The sequence below is a fragment of the Vicia villosa genome, linkage group LG2 (assembly GCF_029867415.1).
Source record: "Vicia villosa cultivar HV-30 ecotype Madison, WI linkage group LG2, Vvil1.0, whole genome shotgun sequence".
NCBI classification, from domain to species: domain Eukaryota; kingdom Viridiplantae; phylum Streptophyta; class Magnoliopsida; order Fabales; family Fabaceae; genus Vicia; species Vicia villosa.
Window position 1 is genome coordinate 96,301,294 of NC_081181.1, and position 18,642 is coordinate 96,319,935.

At 36.0% G+C, this 18,642-nt stretch overlaps 1 protein-coding gene across 1 annotated transcript; it reads right to left on the bottom strand.

Annotated features, from left to right (window-relative positions):
• Positions 1 to 7,618: 7,618 nt before the first annotated feature.
• Positions 7,619 to 9,265, bottom strand: LOC131646479 (cyclic dof factor 1-like). The gene is made up of 2 exons (XM_058916506.1): positions 8,950 to 9,265; positions 7,619 to 8,850 (listed from the first exon to the last, which is right to left on the bottom strand). The coding sequence occupies exons 1-2, from the start codon at positions 9,163 to 9,165 to the stop codon at positions 7,894 to 7,896; spliced, it is 1,173 nt and encodes a 390-aa protein (XP_058772489.1). The 5' UTR covers positions 9,166 to 9,265; the 3' UTR covers positions 7,619 to 7,893.
• Between the last annotated feature and the right edge of the window lie 9,377 nt (positions 9,266 to 18,642).

Consider the following 18,642-nt stretch of genomic DNA (forward strand, 5'->3'; position numbering starts at 1 on the left):
GTGGTGATACTAGATTTTGTATGAATATTTAATACATTTTTTTATTGCAGGATCTAATTATCGTTAATTTAATTAGATAATTGATATCGTACAATTTTAAATGTAATATAAATTAATTATCTATATATTTTTGGTATCACATTTGTCATATTTTACCATATTGGGGTACAAGAAATTGAAATATAGTAGCATTATTTTTAAATTTAGTTTTTTAAAAAAATAAATTAGATTTTTTAATTAAAAAGTATGTTTTTTATGTTCTTAAAAACAATTACTTAAACAGTTTAAACTGATTTTTAACTTAAATTTGGTTAACTGAATTGTTTATAATATATGGTTCAGTTCATTAACCATTTATATGGTTCAAGTTTTTTGTGGTTCAATACAATTCAAATTAAGAATATGGTTCAATTAACCATATTTTTGCACACCCTTACTTCAGATTGCCATCTTATCCTCTTACTTCCATGACTATCTTAGTAAACCACCAAATGTACTCTCAAACGGTCTCCTTATTCTTCTAGTTGATCCAGCTAAGGACGACCATCGTTTTGGCTGACGTTTCTGTATTGTGAATTATGCCCTGAACTCATCACACAATTTTCTCCAGCAGTTGATGGAACTATCCTCCAAGGTTTTGAATCATGTCATAGCGGGACCTTGAGGATCGATACAAATAACTTGGGATTCACTTCACTTATGGCATGGTGATAATCACACATAATTTCCTTATAATATACATGTTTGTATGGCTCCCCAATTCTGTCATAATTGTCCAAATTTTGTGGTTTCTCTAGAGATTTAGGGATCTTGGTGTTAATAAGGTGTTTGAAAAATGGATTATTTCAGTGATGACAAGAGCCTGATTACTGGTATCGTGTTTGTCTTCACTTTCAGAGAGGTGCATAAGAGACTTCCTAGGATTATAATCTTCGGGAGGAGTATATCCATCATCATTTGTGATTTTAATACTCTTTTTGGCTAGGATGGGGAGTCGCTATCAGTGGTCTGGAGTTAGCGTGCTGCAACACCTCTACTTGAGTAGCGATTTGTGACATAATCTTTTGTTTTTTTCGTTAGTATATATAAGTCTCGTTGATGATATGTGTGTTTTGTTTTGGTATCAGGTTATAGATGCATGTAACAAGATTGTTTGTGTTTTGCATCTCGAGTGTGACCTAAAGTCGTTGAGATTTTAATACATTTATGGCTTTCAAAATTGTAGATACAACGGAGGTGGGTGTTGCATCAACATTTTACCTTGGAATTGCAGTTAAAGTGGTTGAAATGAAAACGAGACTTGAAAAGTTCCTTGTCCAACCGGTTACGAGGTTGGAATCTAGTGAGATGCAACAGCTGGAGAAGTCATTAGAACTAGAACACTTACTTCTGGATGAGGAAATGGATCTTCAGATGTGAGGGTTAGAACCAATGTTATAGTATCGTGAAGCGCTAGGAATGATGGTCAAACATCATGTGTAGGTGTTGTACCCCAATTTTTGACCACTGAGATCCCACCATATTTTAAATATTAGGATCATCATTATCATCATAATCATCATGAATTTATCATTTGCTAACAAAAATACAAAAATTGTTGTTGCTTGTGCCCCAAGACAAAAGACTGATCAAGATGAGACTAGGCAAATTAGGGTTTTGAGGCCCACAAGGGAATTCAACATTTTTCTATGATTCAAAGGATTCTCTAATAAATATCAAGGTCCAAGGATAGGTCAATTCAAGATCAATCAACTTCAAATTCACCAAAGGCTCCAATTAGGGTTTTTGACCTAATACCACTAGAGGGTTGACTTTTAATCAGGACATGGTTCCAAGACTCAAACTATGACTCAAGGGCATCCAAATCAACATTATAGTCCATTCATATCATTCATTTGAAGAGGAGACCTTGATTCATTTGGAAATCAAAAAACTGCAGTTCATTTGGAAAAAGTCAATTGTGCAAGCCAACCTTTGACTTTTGAGAAAATTGGTCAACCATAGACTTTTAAGGGTCCAAATAATCATCATATGGATATTTAAGACATTTGATCAAATAAAATTCAAAGAATTCATCAAGAATCAAAAAGTCAACAAAAGTCAAAATTAGGGTTTTAAGTGAATTTTGACCTGATTTTAGGAACTTCAAATTTTGCCTACAAACTCAAAAATCTTCAAACATGAAAGTTGTAGATCTTGACAAAAACAACTTATCAAAATGCAACTTTTGGCTAAAAGTGATTATTTTGAGAGATTTTGGATTAAGAAGGTTTATGTTCAAAAAACTTAGAAAAATTCTAAGTGTTTTCACCTAGTTTTTTCTTAACTTTATGGCCTTTTTTCTCCATGATCCAAAAAGAGTTTGAGGAAACTTTTAACAAGTGAATTGAAGTATGTAGCAAGGGCTTTCCAAAGAGATGAGTAGCAAGAAAAATCCATGGCTCCATCCAAGAGTTATGATTTTGAGAATAGGGCACCATGAACACTTGAAATGAAGCACCTTCATGAAGAACACGAAGAACAAAGTCCAAAATCCTTGCAAATCTGTGGGAATCTCTCAAGTGCAGCCATTTTAACTTGTTCAAGAGGACATAAACAGAAGATTACACATTCTTTTAAGCTATGGACCAAGTGTTTTATGCATTGTCCAAGTTTCATGCCATTTATGAACTAAAGTCACCACTTCCATTTTGAAAAAGCTAGCTTTATGCACAAAGTAAATGCATTGAGCCTAGAAAAAGCTACACTAACATCACAAGCAACCTCTCGAAACTCATAATAAAGTCATGGAAGCATGCTTGAGCTTGTACCTTGCCATTGGAACTCCAATTTTCACATAACTTCACTAACAAGCAAGGTGGTACAAAGATCACATGTGAGCTTAAAATTCTGAAATTTTTCCCTCCACAAACCCTAATCCTTGCCTATAAAAAGAGGGCATTGGCCATTGCATCAAATACACCAGAATTCTCCAAGTCACTACCTCACTTGAGATTCGTATTTTCCAATCTTTGCACTTTCATAGTGATTCTGAGTTCCACAAGTTCTGGGTGTCAACCAAAGGTTTAGACAAATTCTAAACATCATTTAGAAGGTGTTCATACCTTCCTCAACCTCTCAAAGGTCCCCTAACCAAAATTCACCATTTTCTCTCCATTAAAGCTTCTTTCAAGCTCATAACCTGCCAAAATCCAAACCAAACAATTACCATCCAAATAAACCTTTCAAATAGCTTCTATTTATCATTTGAAAGCTATATGTAACATCCAAACACTCACCAAACACATAAAACCAGAAATCACCATCGAAAATTCCATCAAAGTATCTCTTTGAATCAAAGTTGTGATTTTTAATTTTACTCGTGCGTTTTCAGGCCTTTTGTGTTGGATACCTTCTAAACATCATTTAGAAGCTATCCAAACATCTATTTTGGATCTGTAACACTTAGAGCTACAAGTTCCAGCCATAACTTTTTGTGTTTGTAGGTGAAATCGTGCTTGAAGTTGCAAGCATTTGTAGATCATTCTAAGCATTGCAATAGCTTCCTGGTGGATCATTGAAGCTAACCAAGGCCTTAAATCAATCCCAGGTCCTCTCAAGCTCTCTGCTCGACATTATTTTCAGAGGTATTTAACTCAATTCTGAGTTCCTTGATGGAGCTCAATTCATGAAGTTCTTGATACCAAAATGCTCGTTTTTACATACTAATTGATAGCCTTAAGGTCCCATTGCTTGATTATTTGACTCAAGAGTTTAATTTAAAATTTCATTTTTAAGGTTCATATGCATTTCTAGAAAATTCAAGAGTTTGAATGAGTTTTAGTTAATGTTAATTGCATGGTTAAGATCGTGGTTAAAATCTGAGCATGTTAGTGTTTTACTTTTTCAAAATTGATTGATATTTGAAAGAATTAAAAAAATTAGCCATGGTGTTGCTGCTGGCGCGAGGAAGAAGATGAAGTTTCAAACTTCATTTTTAGCGCGCGTTTTAAAATGTATTATTTTGTTTCCATTCCATAAACGAATTCATCGTTTAGCCCATTTGGTAACCAATGCGCCTTTAGTCCTCTCATGCTACAAGTCTGGGGTTCAAATCCCCCTCGCCCCAGACTTTTGGTTTATTTTGCAATTTTCCATTTCAACTAAGTTTCACATATTTTAAACTGAATGCACTTTGTTATCACTATATGCGCGTTGGCCTAGTGGTGTATGTTTTATGTGATAACCAAGGGTGTGCGGGTTCAAGCCTTGGTTCCCACATTTCCTTCTTTTTAATCACCTTTTTTTTAGTTTTATTAAAACTTTAAAAAATCATAAAAAAATAGGAAATTAATGTTTTTTAATCCCTTCTTTTTTGTGTAATTTATTTATCTCGTGTATTTTCACATTATGTTAAAAATCCCAAAAAATATTTAATATTTCCCCATTAAAAAATTAATCAAAAACAAGTCTTTTATATATTAAAAATCAAATCAAAAAATCATTTTACTTTGAATATTTCTTCAAAGTAGCTTTGTATATTTTTGTGAATATTTGTTTAGGGTTAGAATAGGATGTCTTTGACTTCTTCATGTACCCTTAGACCATTTCTCTTTAAGCAATAGGTATTTAACAATTAAAATCAATTAGGGTGTTTATGATTAAACCCTAATTTGAAACCCTATTTCAAAAACCCTAGGTTTTAAAACCTTAATCCAAAAAACATGTTGATCTTTGTTTATCCATGATTAATTAAGTTTGTTATCTTGTACATACTTGTTGATTTAATCCATGTTTTCTACTTAATTTTTATTTTAACCATTATCTTGTTAATTTCTCTTATGTATTATTTATCTAACCCCATGTTTATTCATCATATCAATCATTCATCATTCATACATGAATTTGAATCCAAGAGCTTAGATACATCCATCTCTCTTATTTATTGATTATCATATTCACTTGTTTGTTCTGGTGTCACATGATATCCCACACACACACTTGAGGTATCCATTGTTGATTGCTTAAGTTTGTTGTTTTTGTCCAAAAGGATGGGAATGATATTGGCTAAAATTGTCAAGGTACTCAAACTCCCTTTCCAATCTCTTTTATCTTGTATTTAAAGTATTGTTAAAGCTTTTACCTTGTCTTTTAAAATGGTTTTGTATTGATAAAGTTTAACCAAACCCTTTTGTTTTTAAACCCTGGTACTAAAGAATAGAATTATTCCCGGTGAAACTATTCTTAGTCCATTGACCTTTGTATTGTTAAAGATAGGTATTTGTTTTAAAACCTTGGTGTAAAGAGAAGAATTATTCCCGGTGAAACTTCTCCTAACCCATTGACCTTGTATTTTAAAGCTTGGTCTCTTGTTATTAAAATTGTTAAGTATTTTAAAGCTTAACCTTTTAAACTCATTAGGTATTTTAAAGCCTAATCCCCTTTTAAAATTGTTAAGTATTTTAAAGCTTAACCTTTTAAACTCATTAGGTATTTTAAAGCCTAGTCCCTTTTTAAACTTGTTAAGTATTTTAAAGCTTAACCCTCTTTTAAAAACTTGTGAGTATTTTAAAGCTCACACCCAAAAAGATTTTGGCCACTTTGGCCCTTTTTTTTCTTCCTTTTAAGAGGAACTACAAAAGCTCTGACTTCCCTATTGTTAAAGGGGTATGTAGGTCTAAGATGCGATGTCTTATCGAGCTCACTTTCAAAAACTTCTTTTCCCCATCCCCACCCTCTCTTTTAAACATGCTTTCATATAGGATTTTCAAAAGGTATGTATAAACAAAGACAATAACATAAACAAAGAGGTTCTCATGGAGTACCATGGATATGAGGCGTGCTTAAAACCTTCCCCTTGTATAACAAACCCTCCGTAGCCAGATCTCTAATAAGTTTATTAGTTTTGAATTTAAAAACGTTTGTGGGTTTCATTCGCTCTTTCTCCCATTCTTTTTGGAAACAATAAAGCGTGGTGGCGACTCTGTTTAAAACAGATGAGCTAAGTCTTTCCCATGGCTTTAGTCTCACCAATTTCACCGCTACAGTTGGGGAATCATTATTCTGAACCGAGGATCAATTCACTTTGGAGACTACCATTGATGACAGTTGTAGAGGTTAACAGTGATCAGATTGGCTAACATAAACGGTTGCGGCAAAGCAACAATGAAAATTTGAGGAATATGGTGTGGATTTTCGTGATAATCAAGAGATGATTCCCACATACGATGCCGTAATTATGGTGCATAACAAAAAAATAGGTAATAAATCAGTCAAATCCATCTTGGAAGGTCTTTGACGTGGCGGTGGAAGTCTCTAGAAGTCGGAGAAAGGGTGTACCTTCAAGGTTAGCACTTCAATGTCCAAGTCAACAATGTTGGAGGGATGAAACTTGCAAGTATGTAATGAATCGTTCATTTGGTGTGATCCAGGGTCACACTTATATAAGAACGATAGTTAAAACCACTGCGGACGGATGCGACGCCAAATGCGAGGACCGTTAGATGGACCCCAGCAATTGAGAACAAGGGACCCCTTATTTTAGTGAGGCTCCTTAACGAGAGTACACTTGTTCGCCATCTTAAATGGTTGGGAAATTTATATAAGACCTCATAGTAAGGCTGGTAATCTCGGGCCTTTTGGCCAACCCTAAACATAATTTATTAAGATTTTTTTTATTACAGTAATTTATTTAATCTTTAAAATGAAATGGATGAGTTGAATTCATTTACATTTTAAAATCGATAGATCAATCTAATTTATTACTTAAACGTATTTTTAAATAGATTGAATGACTTAATGAGTAGATGGATCGAGCTATGGATTATAGGATGAAATCGCTATTCTTAAAGAGGATAAGAGGTTTGTTGAAAAGTTGGAATGCCACTTCAGAAAAAGGGAAGTTTTGTGAGCCACAAGTTGTTGTGGCCTACGATATCTTAGTGTGCAGTTGGATTCCTCAACGTAATTATAAAGATAGTGAGTGCTGCTATCATCTCTGCTACCCTTTTTCATCCATATCACCTCCTTTTTAAACTTTGGGCTTTTTGTCAATTCCTCATTTTTCTTGTTCTTACCCCCTTGTTTGTTTCTTTTGTTCCATTTCATTTTATTATATGCTACATCATCAATTCATAGATATCCTTCCACTTGGAAGTCCTTTTCATTCAAAAAAACATTATCCTCTAAAAGAATAAAGTGAAAACAATGTGCTGTGTCATAAGTGGAATAGTGGATCATCAAAATGAATATCATGAAGCTCTCCCACGGTGTAATAACAATTTGCATGTGCTATGTATAGAAATACTGAATTGGTTAAGAAGGCTATTATCCCATTATGAAGCTTTATCCATGGAAAACCCATTATGAAGCGCTATTCAACCATAGTTTAACAGTGGGAAATTTGAGCTTATGTGCTATAGAATAGTCTAACCTTGCACGCCCTCAAAGACGCCCCTGTATGGAGTTTGCAAACGAGCGGAGCAAATAAATTGGCAACTGAAACAGCAGTGAAATGAGCCTAATGATGAAATCAAGGGATGTGTCTTCCCAAATTTGCTCAGGTACTAGAAGAAGAACTGAAGAAGCAATAATAACAATAGCATTTTTCTTATATTTATTCAAAACCATTGGATTTCAGTTCAAGAATCTCATTTCCTTTCTTTAATTATCCTCTCTCATATATATAATATGTACATACAAAGGTATTTACTCAACAAAGTCATCAATTTCTAACAAAAATCAAAAGCACCTTAGCAGAATGTGATTGAACTGGCCTATGATCTATCTCTTAAACATTTTGGGATCTAATGAATATTTTCAACTATGATTTACAATTTACAAATACTCAGACGCGAAAACTGCCACGTTTAGTACACGCCTTCCATCAAAGGTATCGGTGCTACTTATTGCCAATCAAACCCTCTCATGGAACATAAGAGACCTTGATGAAGCTGCAGGGTTAGCTTTCAATACTGATGAGGATACTTCGACAATATGATCACTCTTATCATCGCCCTTAGACGCAAATCCCTTGAAAAGTCCTCTCCCATTCTTGATTCCTATTATTGACCATACAGAACTCTTCGCAACTTCATTCGTGTCATCAATTATCATTGTCTTAGGAATCAACACACTATCATTCCTTTCTTGGTTGTTGCTTTCTAATCCAAGCTTTTCTTTCTCTGAGTTGGAATGATTGATCATGTCCCCATCTCTTGAATGTTTCCCTAATACAGGTTTACTTGGGGCACAAGATTGTGTTGGGATAGATTGTTCATTCCATATTGGTTGCAAGAAACCACCATAGTGTACTATATTGGGATAAAATGACACAGGATAACACATTGCAGGGTTCCATGGAAACTGTGGAGGAAAACTTTGATAACTCTTATCAACTGTTTCTTCATGTGAGTCAATATTCATTTTCTTGTCATGTGGAGTTGAAGACATATTAGGAGAATCTGATCCAAAGGTAAAGACAGTATTCATTTGACGATAATGCGATACATCCGAAGAAACCGGAGAGATTTTATTCTTGCGGCGACCCGCGCCTACAAGCATCTTTCTAGTGGTTCCTCCAGAAGTCCAATATCTCTGACAGTTCTTGCAAAAGTGCCGGGGCTGTTTGACGTTGTAGTTGTTGTAGTAGCAAAACTTTGTGTCCGTACTTTTGCATCTTGGACATGGAACAATTATGTCTGGTTTCTTTGGAGCTTGGACTTTCGATATTTCATCAATTTTAGTTGAATTCAGCTGAGAAGTTTCTGTTTCTGATGAGGGGGTTTTGGGGTTTTCAATAAGGCTTGAAGATGTTGTTGGTTGTGAGGCCTCTTCATCTTCCACTGAGGTGACTTCTTTCATTGATGTTTCCTGAAGTTGATATAAACCAGTTAGATACAAGATACAACTAAAATATGAGCTGCATATTATATTCATTTTCAAATAGAATCATCATGGTTTGATACATACCTTATATCTATTTGCTCCATGTTCCATAGGAGAATTCTCTTCAAGTGGAGAAGTTGAAGATAAAGATGAATGAGGACTGTGATCAGAGAAATCTTCATGAGAAAGAGAAGGATCAAATTTTGAAGAAGAATCATTGGCAGAGACATCAGTGTTGTGTGTTAGAAAAATTGTCCTCCCAAAAAGCTTTATGGTGGAATCATTAATCACCTCAGACATTTCAATGGTGTATAGATATCAGAAAGTCTTGTTTCTGTTTCAATGGATAATGAAGGGTTATGGAGAAGAAAAGAAGAGAAGAGAGAAGGAGGTACAATGATTTGTGTGTTTCTGTGAAGATGTTTTATAAAGTGAAAAAGTTGTGTTGGAAAGTGACAGATCAGAAAAGGGGAAATTTTTTGAGCCACAAGTTGTTGTGGCCTATAAGATCTTAGTGTGCAGTTGTATTCACCCACATAATTATAAAGATAGGGCTGTTATGTGTTCTGTCTGTCCCACCTTTTTTCTTCATTCATATCACTTCTTTTTCCACTTTTGCCTTTTTGTCAATTATTCCCTCCTCTTGGTTTTTTCCATTGTTAGTCAAATAAGATATATACCGTTCAATTTTTTTGAAATGTTGGACTCTATGGTAGAATTAAGTTAGTGAAATAAATTAAGATATATGCCATTGATTTTTTTTCTAAGCAGAAGGAAAGGATTTGTATTAAAAAAAAATGCACAAAGGGTCTTTAACCCAAATATAAGAAGGGGAATAATTCGAAAGAGTCCAAAAAAAAAAAAACCACCTACAAACCAACTATTACAAAAAAAACTTTTAAACAGAAAAGGATATCGGATAAGATAACCAAATATTTCAATCAATTCTGATTGGCCATTTGGATCTAGCGCCTAGCCAATTCCAAGACAACGATTTAGACAAAGACACAATATAAAATGCACATTTGCATCTTCGTTTGAAAAGAACTTTGTTTCTTGTGAGTCAAATCGACCAAGTAGTGTACATCCAAAATAAAATTCTCAGTTTCTTGGTGATCCTACCTTTCAATTGTGCGCTGAAAATTCATCATGTGGTCCACCATCAAAATACCACTTGTTACCGTAATCAAGCAAAGCCAGCTATGGATATTCTGACAACTTGAAACTGCAACATGACACGAGATAAATAAGTGAATATGAGATTACTCATGCCCCAAACAAATAGGGAACACTAGATTGTGTTTCCCTGATAGCACACCATGCTTTGCTAACTCATCCCTGTTTGCATCCAATTGATGGGAAATCTCCATGTGAAGGCTTGTATGTTGCTAGGAACATTAGAGAACGACACCAACTTAAATGCATATACGATGTTATGTTCCAAAGAATAGCTAACAGAGTGGATGTCAACTAAAGTAGCATAAGCCAATTTTACAGAAAAACCCCAAGCATCTTTCCACCATACAAATGAATCAGCTAAGTTTGGATTAGGGTTCAATATCACGAGAATGTCACCAAGTTCCTTGCAATCACTGAAGGGAAATTGAGATACAAAACGCATCGGAAATAAAAAATTTCCCTTTAGTTGAATCTTGTGAATGATGCATGATCAATGATAGAATGATTACCTCTTGTTGTGATTAACACTTTTATGCAGAATTAGAGGAAGGATCACGAGCGTTGAATGAAAAACAACGCCTCTACTCAGTCCATATGAATAAAGTGCCTTCAATCTCAACATTAGTTGCTACAAATGAAATCTTTAAGTGAGAGATAATAGAGAAACTACGTATGGAGTTTCACAAACCGAATTTCTTCAAGTGTAAAAGCTTCTGCACAAGGGTTCTATTTATAATACCACTTATGTGGGCTGCAAGCTAAAAAGCCCACTTTATTTTTGCAAGGGTCTGTGGAGAAATTAAAATGAAACTGAAAAGAAAAAAAAACCCACTTAAGTGCATCGTACTATATGGTGTACCGTATTTCACTTAAGTGCATCGTAACTTATGGTGTTCAACAATTCACTTAAGTTCAGAGTGTCTTGTCGTGTTCCGTTATGATCTTAAGTACATTGTTTCTTATGGTGTTCCTTGTTTATTTTATCTCTTATCAGTCTGTCTTTATGTGTGTGTGACTCTGTAGGTTCTTGTAATGTTGGCAATTATATTAAATCATACATTTAATATAATAAATAGTGAGTGATATCTAGCAAATTTTAAAGAATGAGAAGAAGAGGAGGATTGAGTTCAAAACAACTTTTATAAGGGTTAATCTTCCACTAAGGGATACACTTTTTCCTTTCCACATAGACAACTTGTTACGGAGCTTCAAAATTATTTGAGCCCAAGTGGAACATCTGTGTGGGTTAGCATCAATATTGATACGAGCGAAACTGAAGGATAAAGGTCTTATAGTACATGATAAAAATCAGAAACAACCTGCAAAAATTCAGAGTCAACATTAAGGCCTAGTATCTTAATCTTATGGAAGTTAACGTGTAACACCCCTTCTAATACCCCGCATAAATATTAAACAAATATCAGAGTAAAACATGAAAAGGGCATTACAACTTCCATTAATATAACAATTACTCATGTCATGCCATAAAAGAGAATGTTAAACCCGAAATTGTTCAGATCATCATGTTAACACAGCGGAAATATATTTAACATCTGAACAATACAACATCCAAAGTCATAGACTTAAAACACCACCATAATAAAACACTCAAATAAAAAGAGTTTAACAAGTAACTCTAAACAACGTCCCCAGTGTTACACGACCAGAGCATGACACGGACCCAACTGACTCTAACGAACTACTTGACGAGCTAATCCTCACCAAGTACAAGAGCTACTCCTCAATCTGAAAAATAACAACAGTAAGGGTGAGTCTCATTCACATTTAACTAACGTTATAAGATATAGATAATAAAATATCAAATCACATGCCATTCACCCAATTACAATTACGAGCAGATTCACAACCACACAATCAGTAAACAAACAAACAATCAACACATATTATAACATTGGACAATCTTCCATTCATGTTATAATAGCACAAGTAGCCTAATGCGATGCAACTACATGCATGTGGTACCAAAATCTGGGATAACCCAACTCACCGACCCACCATCGTCAAGGATACGGCGACACCCACTTACTAATTCCACACAATGAGAGTTAGCTACCACTGATCCACCATCGTCAAGGACCAGCCACATAATGATTATGAATGCATGTACCAACCATAACATGCTCATCACCCACATAAATCAACCAAATGTCATAATCATCAATTACAATAATCAATAGCCACACACAATCATGCTATTCCTCAACCATAGCGAAAAACACATATTTTATACCAACAATACATATATAACAAACACCGATTACAACCACAACATCATACAGGTAAAACATTCATTAGTGTACCTGTAAGCATAAACCACCACAACCAAATAAAATCGAATGTTTTTAAAATAATTTCGAGCCACAACTCAAAACACCATTTTATTATGTAAATTATTTGATTAGCTCCACTATGCTCGAAACGGCACCAAAATCCGGCTTACGGTCCAAAAGTTACACCTCTTTAAACTTTTCAAGATGGCTTGTCGCTAACAGCTAACAGCTAACAGCACGCGGCGCCACCCACAGTTCGCGGCGCGGAACGAATAGGAAGCACGCCTTCGCGGCGCAAACAAAGGTTCGCGGCGCGGAACGAGAAGGAACTACGCCTTCGTGGCGTAAACAAAGGTTCGCGGCGCGTACTGAACACAACCAAACTTCTTGGCTTTCTGCCAAGCAGTTCGCAGCGCTAACTCCTGGACGCGGCGCGAACTGGCGATTTCCAGAACTCCGAATCGCAAAAAACAGCCTGCAATTTTGCCCTTCCTTCACCGAATCATTACCAAACCAATTCCATTTCAACCAGATTTTACGTACAACAAACAAGCACATATTATAACACATTTATAATACATTTCAACCATCTAATTAACACCATGCATGATCAACACAATCATTATCAATCAATTCTCCCAAAAACCTAACATTTCTACAACCTAAGCATAACTCAATTGATGCGAATAACACGATCAATTCTATCATACTACCTATAATCCCATAAAAGAAGATAAACGGAAGAGTCCCCCCTTACCTGTAGGTTGATTCTTCGCTCTTCCTCTTGTCGCACTTCTTGCTCCTCTTCTCTTTTTACGTTCAGGCTCTTTTCCAAATACTGTAACCTTCTCTATTCCCCAAACTTCTTCTATTTTATTAAAAATAAAATAAAATTATTTTAATTAGTAATAGGGCCTACCAATGCACCCCCTCCTTTACTAATTACGACTCAAGCCCATCTGATTAATTCTTCATAATCCTCAATAATTCCAAATAATTCCCCCATAATTCAATTAAATTAATTTAAATTAAATTATGAAAATATGGAGTGTTACAACTCTCCCCCACTAAAAGAGTTTTCGTCCTCGAAAACATACCTTAGGCAAATAGTTCCGGGTAGGAATCCTTCATCTGACTTTCTAGTTCCCAAGTCACATTCCCACCTGCTGGTCCTCCCCAAGCTACTCTGACCAGTGCTATCTCTTTGTCACGCAATTGTTTCAGCTTTCGATCTTCAATTCTCATAGGCAAAGCTTCAACTGTCATGTTATCCTTTACCTGTACATCATCTACCTGGATCACATGAGATGGATCCGCATTGTATTTCCTCAACTGCGACACGTGGAATACATCATACAAATTCGCAAGCGTTGGTGGCAACGCAATACGATAAGCCACCTCTCCAATCCTTTATGTAATCTGATACGGACCAATGAAACGCAGAGTCAACTTCCTTGATTTCAGTTCTCTACCAACACCTGTCGTAGGAGTCACCCTCAATAACACATGATCTCCTTCTCGAAATTCAAGTGTCCTCCGTCTCTTATCCTGGTAGCTTTTCTGACGACTCTAGGAAGCCTTCATCTTCTCTTGAATCAATTTAATCTTCTCCGTGGTCTCTTGTATAATCTCTGGTCCAATCACAGTACTCTCACTCGATTCATACCAACACAAAGGCGTTCTACATCTCCTACCATACAAAGCTTCAAATGGAGCCATACCAATGCTCGAATGAAAACTATTGTTGTAGGTAAATTCAATCAACTGCAAATAACTATCCCATGCACAACCTTTTTCCAATACACAAGCACGTAGCAAATCTTCCAATGACTGAATTGTCCTCTCAGTCTGACCATCAGTCTGCGGATGATAAGCAGAACTCAACCCCAATTTAGTACCCAAAGCCTTCTGCAAACCTTCCCAGAATCGAGATGTAAACCTTGGATCTCTATCTGATACGATACTCGAAAGAATACCATGCAGACTTACTATCTTCTCAATATACAATTGAGCTAATCTCTCCATCGGATAATCCATTCTCATCGGTATAAAGTGAGTACACTTCGTCAATCTGTCCATAATAACCCAAATAGCTTCACAATTCTTCACCGTCCTCGGCAAACCAGAAACAAAATCCATAGATATACTATCCCACTTCCATTCAGGAATAAATAACGGTTGCATAGCTCCATACGGCTTCTGATGTTCAATCTTCGACTTCTAGCAAGTCAAACAAGCATAAACAAATTCAGCTATTTCCTTTTTCATTCCAGGCCACCAAAACAGCTTCTTTAAGTCACGATACATCTTGGTAGCACCAGGATGAATACTCAATCCACTACGATGTCCCTCTTCAAGAATGCTTCTTCTTAATTCGGCAACATCAGGAACACAAACACGATTACCAAACCTCATTATACCATTCTCGTCGATTCTGAATTCACCTCCTTTATCTTGGTTAATCAGAGTCAACTTATCAACCAACTCTACATCAGTCTTCTGACCTTCTCGAATTTCATCAAGAATACTACTGGTCAGCTTCAGCATACCCAATCTAACACTGTTAGGAGTGTATTCGCATACTAAACTTAAATCTCTGAATTGTTCAATTAAGTCCAACTCCTTCACCATTAACATAGACATATGCAAGGACTTCCTACTCAAAGCATCGGCAACAACGTTTGCTTTACCCGGATGGTAATTCAGTCCAAAATCATAATCCTTGAGAAATTCTAACCATCTTCTTTGTCTCATATTTAGCTCTTTTTGATCAAAGAGATACTTTAGACTCTTGTGATCACTAAATACTTCAAACCTTGAACCATACAGATAATGCCTCCACAGCTTCAACACAAATACAACTGCTGCCAACTCTAAGTCGTGAGTCAGATAATTCTTCTCATGCACTTTAAGTTGTCTCGACACATAAGCGACTACATGTTGATTCTGAATTAGCACACCTCCTAATCCCATCAATGAAGCATCATAATACACAACAAAAGATTCCGCCGGATTCGGCAAAATCATGATCGGCGCACTAGTCAGCCTCCTCTTCAGCTCTTGGAATCTTTCTTCACATTTCGAATCCCAGATGAACGCTTGACCCTTCCTAGTCAACTTAGTTAACGACAACGCTAACTTTGAAAAACCTTCAATGAACTTCCTGTAATAACCCGCAAGACCAAGAAAACTACGGATCTCGGAAACTGACTTCGGAACTTCCCACTGAGACACAGCTTCTACCTTTGTTGGGTCAACGACAATACCATCCTTAGATATTACATGCCCAAGAAAGCTTACTTCACTTAACCAGAACTCACACTTTGACAGTTTCGCATAAAGTTTCTTTTCCTTCAATAGCTCCAATACCACTCTAAGATGCTCTGCATGTTCTTCTCCACTCTTCGAATATATTAGAATATAATCGATAAATACTACTACGAACTGATCGAGATAAGGATGAAAAATCCTATTCATATATTCCATAAAAACACCAGGTGCATTAGTAACTCCAAATGGCATCACGGTATATTCGTAATGACCATACCTCGTTCTAAATGCAGTCTTCTGAATATCGTCTGTCTTCACCCGAATCTGATGATATCCCGACCTCAAGTCAATCTTATTGAACACGCTTGCACCAACCAGTTGATCCATCAAATCATCAATCCTCGGTAATGGATACCGATTTTTGATAGTAACTTTATCCAGCTGTCTATAATCCACACACAGCCTCATCGAGCCTTCTTTCTTCTTTACTAGTAACACCGGTGCACCCCACGGTGAAACACTAGGACGAATAAATTCCTTCTCAAGTAACTCTTCCAATTGACTCTTCAATTCAGCCAATTCCGATGCCGACATATGATAAGGTGCCATCGACACAGGACTAGTGTTGAAAGTATTTTTGGGTAAATATTTTCGGTAATATATCGTATCCACAGGGATTGGTTAATATCACTGCCGTTCTATAGTTAATTATTTTGAGTTAGAAAAAGTAATTGGATTTGTGTTATGATTCTAATATTGTCAAATATAAATAATAATAAGAATGCAAATAATGAGAATTTGTTAACGATTAAGGAAATATGTTGAGCTTTAGGGTTCATCAACCTATTCCTATACAACTTATGGATTAATTCACAATTGAACAATCATTTGAACTATTATCTTCACTTATCCTCAAATATGATTCCATGTCTGCAAACCAAATTAGATAACTTTTACCGGTATGAGATTCGATCTCTCCAAATATCAATAACGATAATAGTAATTAGGAACGATAATTATGAAAACCCAATCACAATTCCATCTCTGCAAATTGCAATTGAATCAATATAGTAACCTAGGGCAAAAGTAAAAATCCTCTCTTTCGATCAAGGATTCAACAATGATGTGAATTAAAAGCAAGGTTTCTTATTGATAATAAAATTCAAACAATTGTTCATAGGAAAGAATCAATGGTGTTGTATATTCATAGGTTAACTACTACCTTAAACTCAACAAGAGGAATTTAGCTCTCCATAGACATGAAGAACACACAAGAATCAATGGAGGGATTCATCTTCATCAATGGAATGTCTTCGATTGGTAAAGAATTGGCCTTCAATTGTTGTTCTTGACTGCAAACTCAGAATGCTCTCCTAATTTCGCTCACAAAAGATCTCCCTTTCTTCTTGGAAGCTAGGGCTTTTAAATAGAAGTTTTGGGCTTTTAACGCCGAGGCCGCGGCGCGGCATCGGACTGGCGCGGCGCGCTCACAAACAGAAACTTTGGCGCGGCGCTGACTAGAACTCCCGCGGCGCGCCCTTAAACAGAGATATTCTCGCGCCGCCTCACAGGACTTCCGCGGCGCGCCCTTTGTAATTTCCATCTTTTTCTTCTGCCTTTGAGACTTCCAGCTCTCTTTCCTCCTCATGTTCTTCTCAAACTTCAATTCAGCTCTAAACCTGCAACAATAACACCCACAAGTGATTCGATTTGCTTTACACATGAACTGAACCTTTTCAGTTCAATTCTTACTAAAAACCTATGGATCTATCATAATTTGCATTAGTTTAGAGAAGAAATCACTTATATTAACACATGAATTTACCATTAATTTACTCCTAACAAACTCTCCCCAACTTAGAGTTTTGTTTGTCCCTAAACAAAATTACTTACCTCCCGCAAAGTTTACCGACAATCATGCAACAAGTTTTTCAAAAAGTTTTTTCTCAAGTGGTTCAATCCAGTAACTAAGTCAAATACTCCTCTTCTACCTGCAAACTCAGAATATACACATGAAACAAACTTTGAAAGCAAATTACCTCCAGAAGTTCAAAACACTACACAATTGTAATTGAATCAGCACTAATCACTCTCATCCACAAGTATGATGAATAAAAGAGGGGTTAAACACTCATCCACACAATTAAATCAACAAGGATCCATATCATACGTTCACCAAATTGTCAGCATCAAGTCTTGTGGAATCTGAGAATCAGAAGGTCTTTATACGGTTGTAATGCGGTTTAGATTCAAAGAAAAGAAGATAATCAAGGGTTGTTCCTAATCTAGGGAAGCATCCAAATCATAACTCATTCCTTCTTCTCTGTACTTTAATTCTCACCCATTCATCTCTTTTCATTCATAGCTCAGTGTTTCTTTTTCTTTGCTTTTTCCTTTTTTTTCCAACAACTGTTTAGATTCAAACGTTGTTACTTCTCTTTTTTTTTTCAAGCTACGACTTTTTTCTTTCACCGCTTACCATAAGTACTTACTCTTCTTTTGAATGTGACTCTCCCCAACTTGGAGATCAACCTGTATTCAGATTATATGAATGCTCCCCTACTTTCTAAAAAGGGTCAAAGAGAAAACACATCACCAAATTTTATGGTTGATGATCCAGAACAAAACCTTTTATTGAGATCAAAACTCACCAGGTATTTTCCTTGGTGCATATTATGATGCTTATCTTGACCTCAGGCTCAAAGAATGGTTAGCAAAGGATCACACTCTCACAGAAGAAAATAATTTTTACGGTGGAGTCGGCTCAAAGAACTCTCAAATTCAAACAATTGCCTAAATCACTTCCACAGATTTCCACAGACGATGCAACAACCGGTTTAGCATGATACAAACAAGTCAAAATAATTGATGGTCTCCTGCATATAGTAAACAATGGAAAGCTTTCCTCACAATGGTTAAGGCTAAGCTGGTCCAATAAACAATGTACCATAAAGAACTTCTGACAGTATTTACTAACACCTTAAGTTTCATTGCACACATTAAGAGTTTGAGTTTGAAAATTCATACCTGCTTTGTT

Excerpts from the sequence above, each read along its gene's own strand:
- LOC131646479 (XM_058916506.1), bottom strand. The coding sequence starts at position 9,165 with ATGTCTGAGGTGATTAATGATTCCACCATAAAGCTTTTTGGGAGGACA. Across the intron at positions 8,851-8,949 it reads ATGGAGCAAATAGATATAAG|GAAACATCAATGAAAGAAGT; the intron begins GTATGTATCAAA and ends TATCAACTTCAG.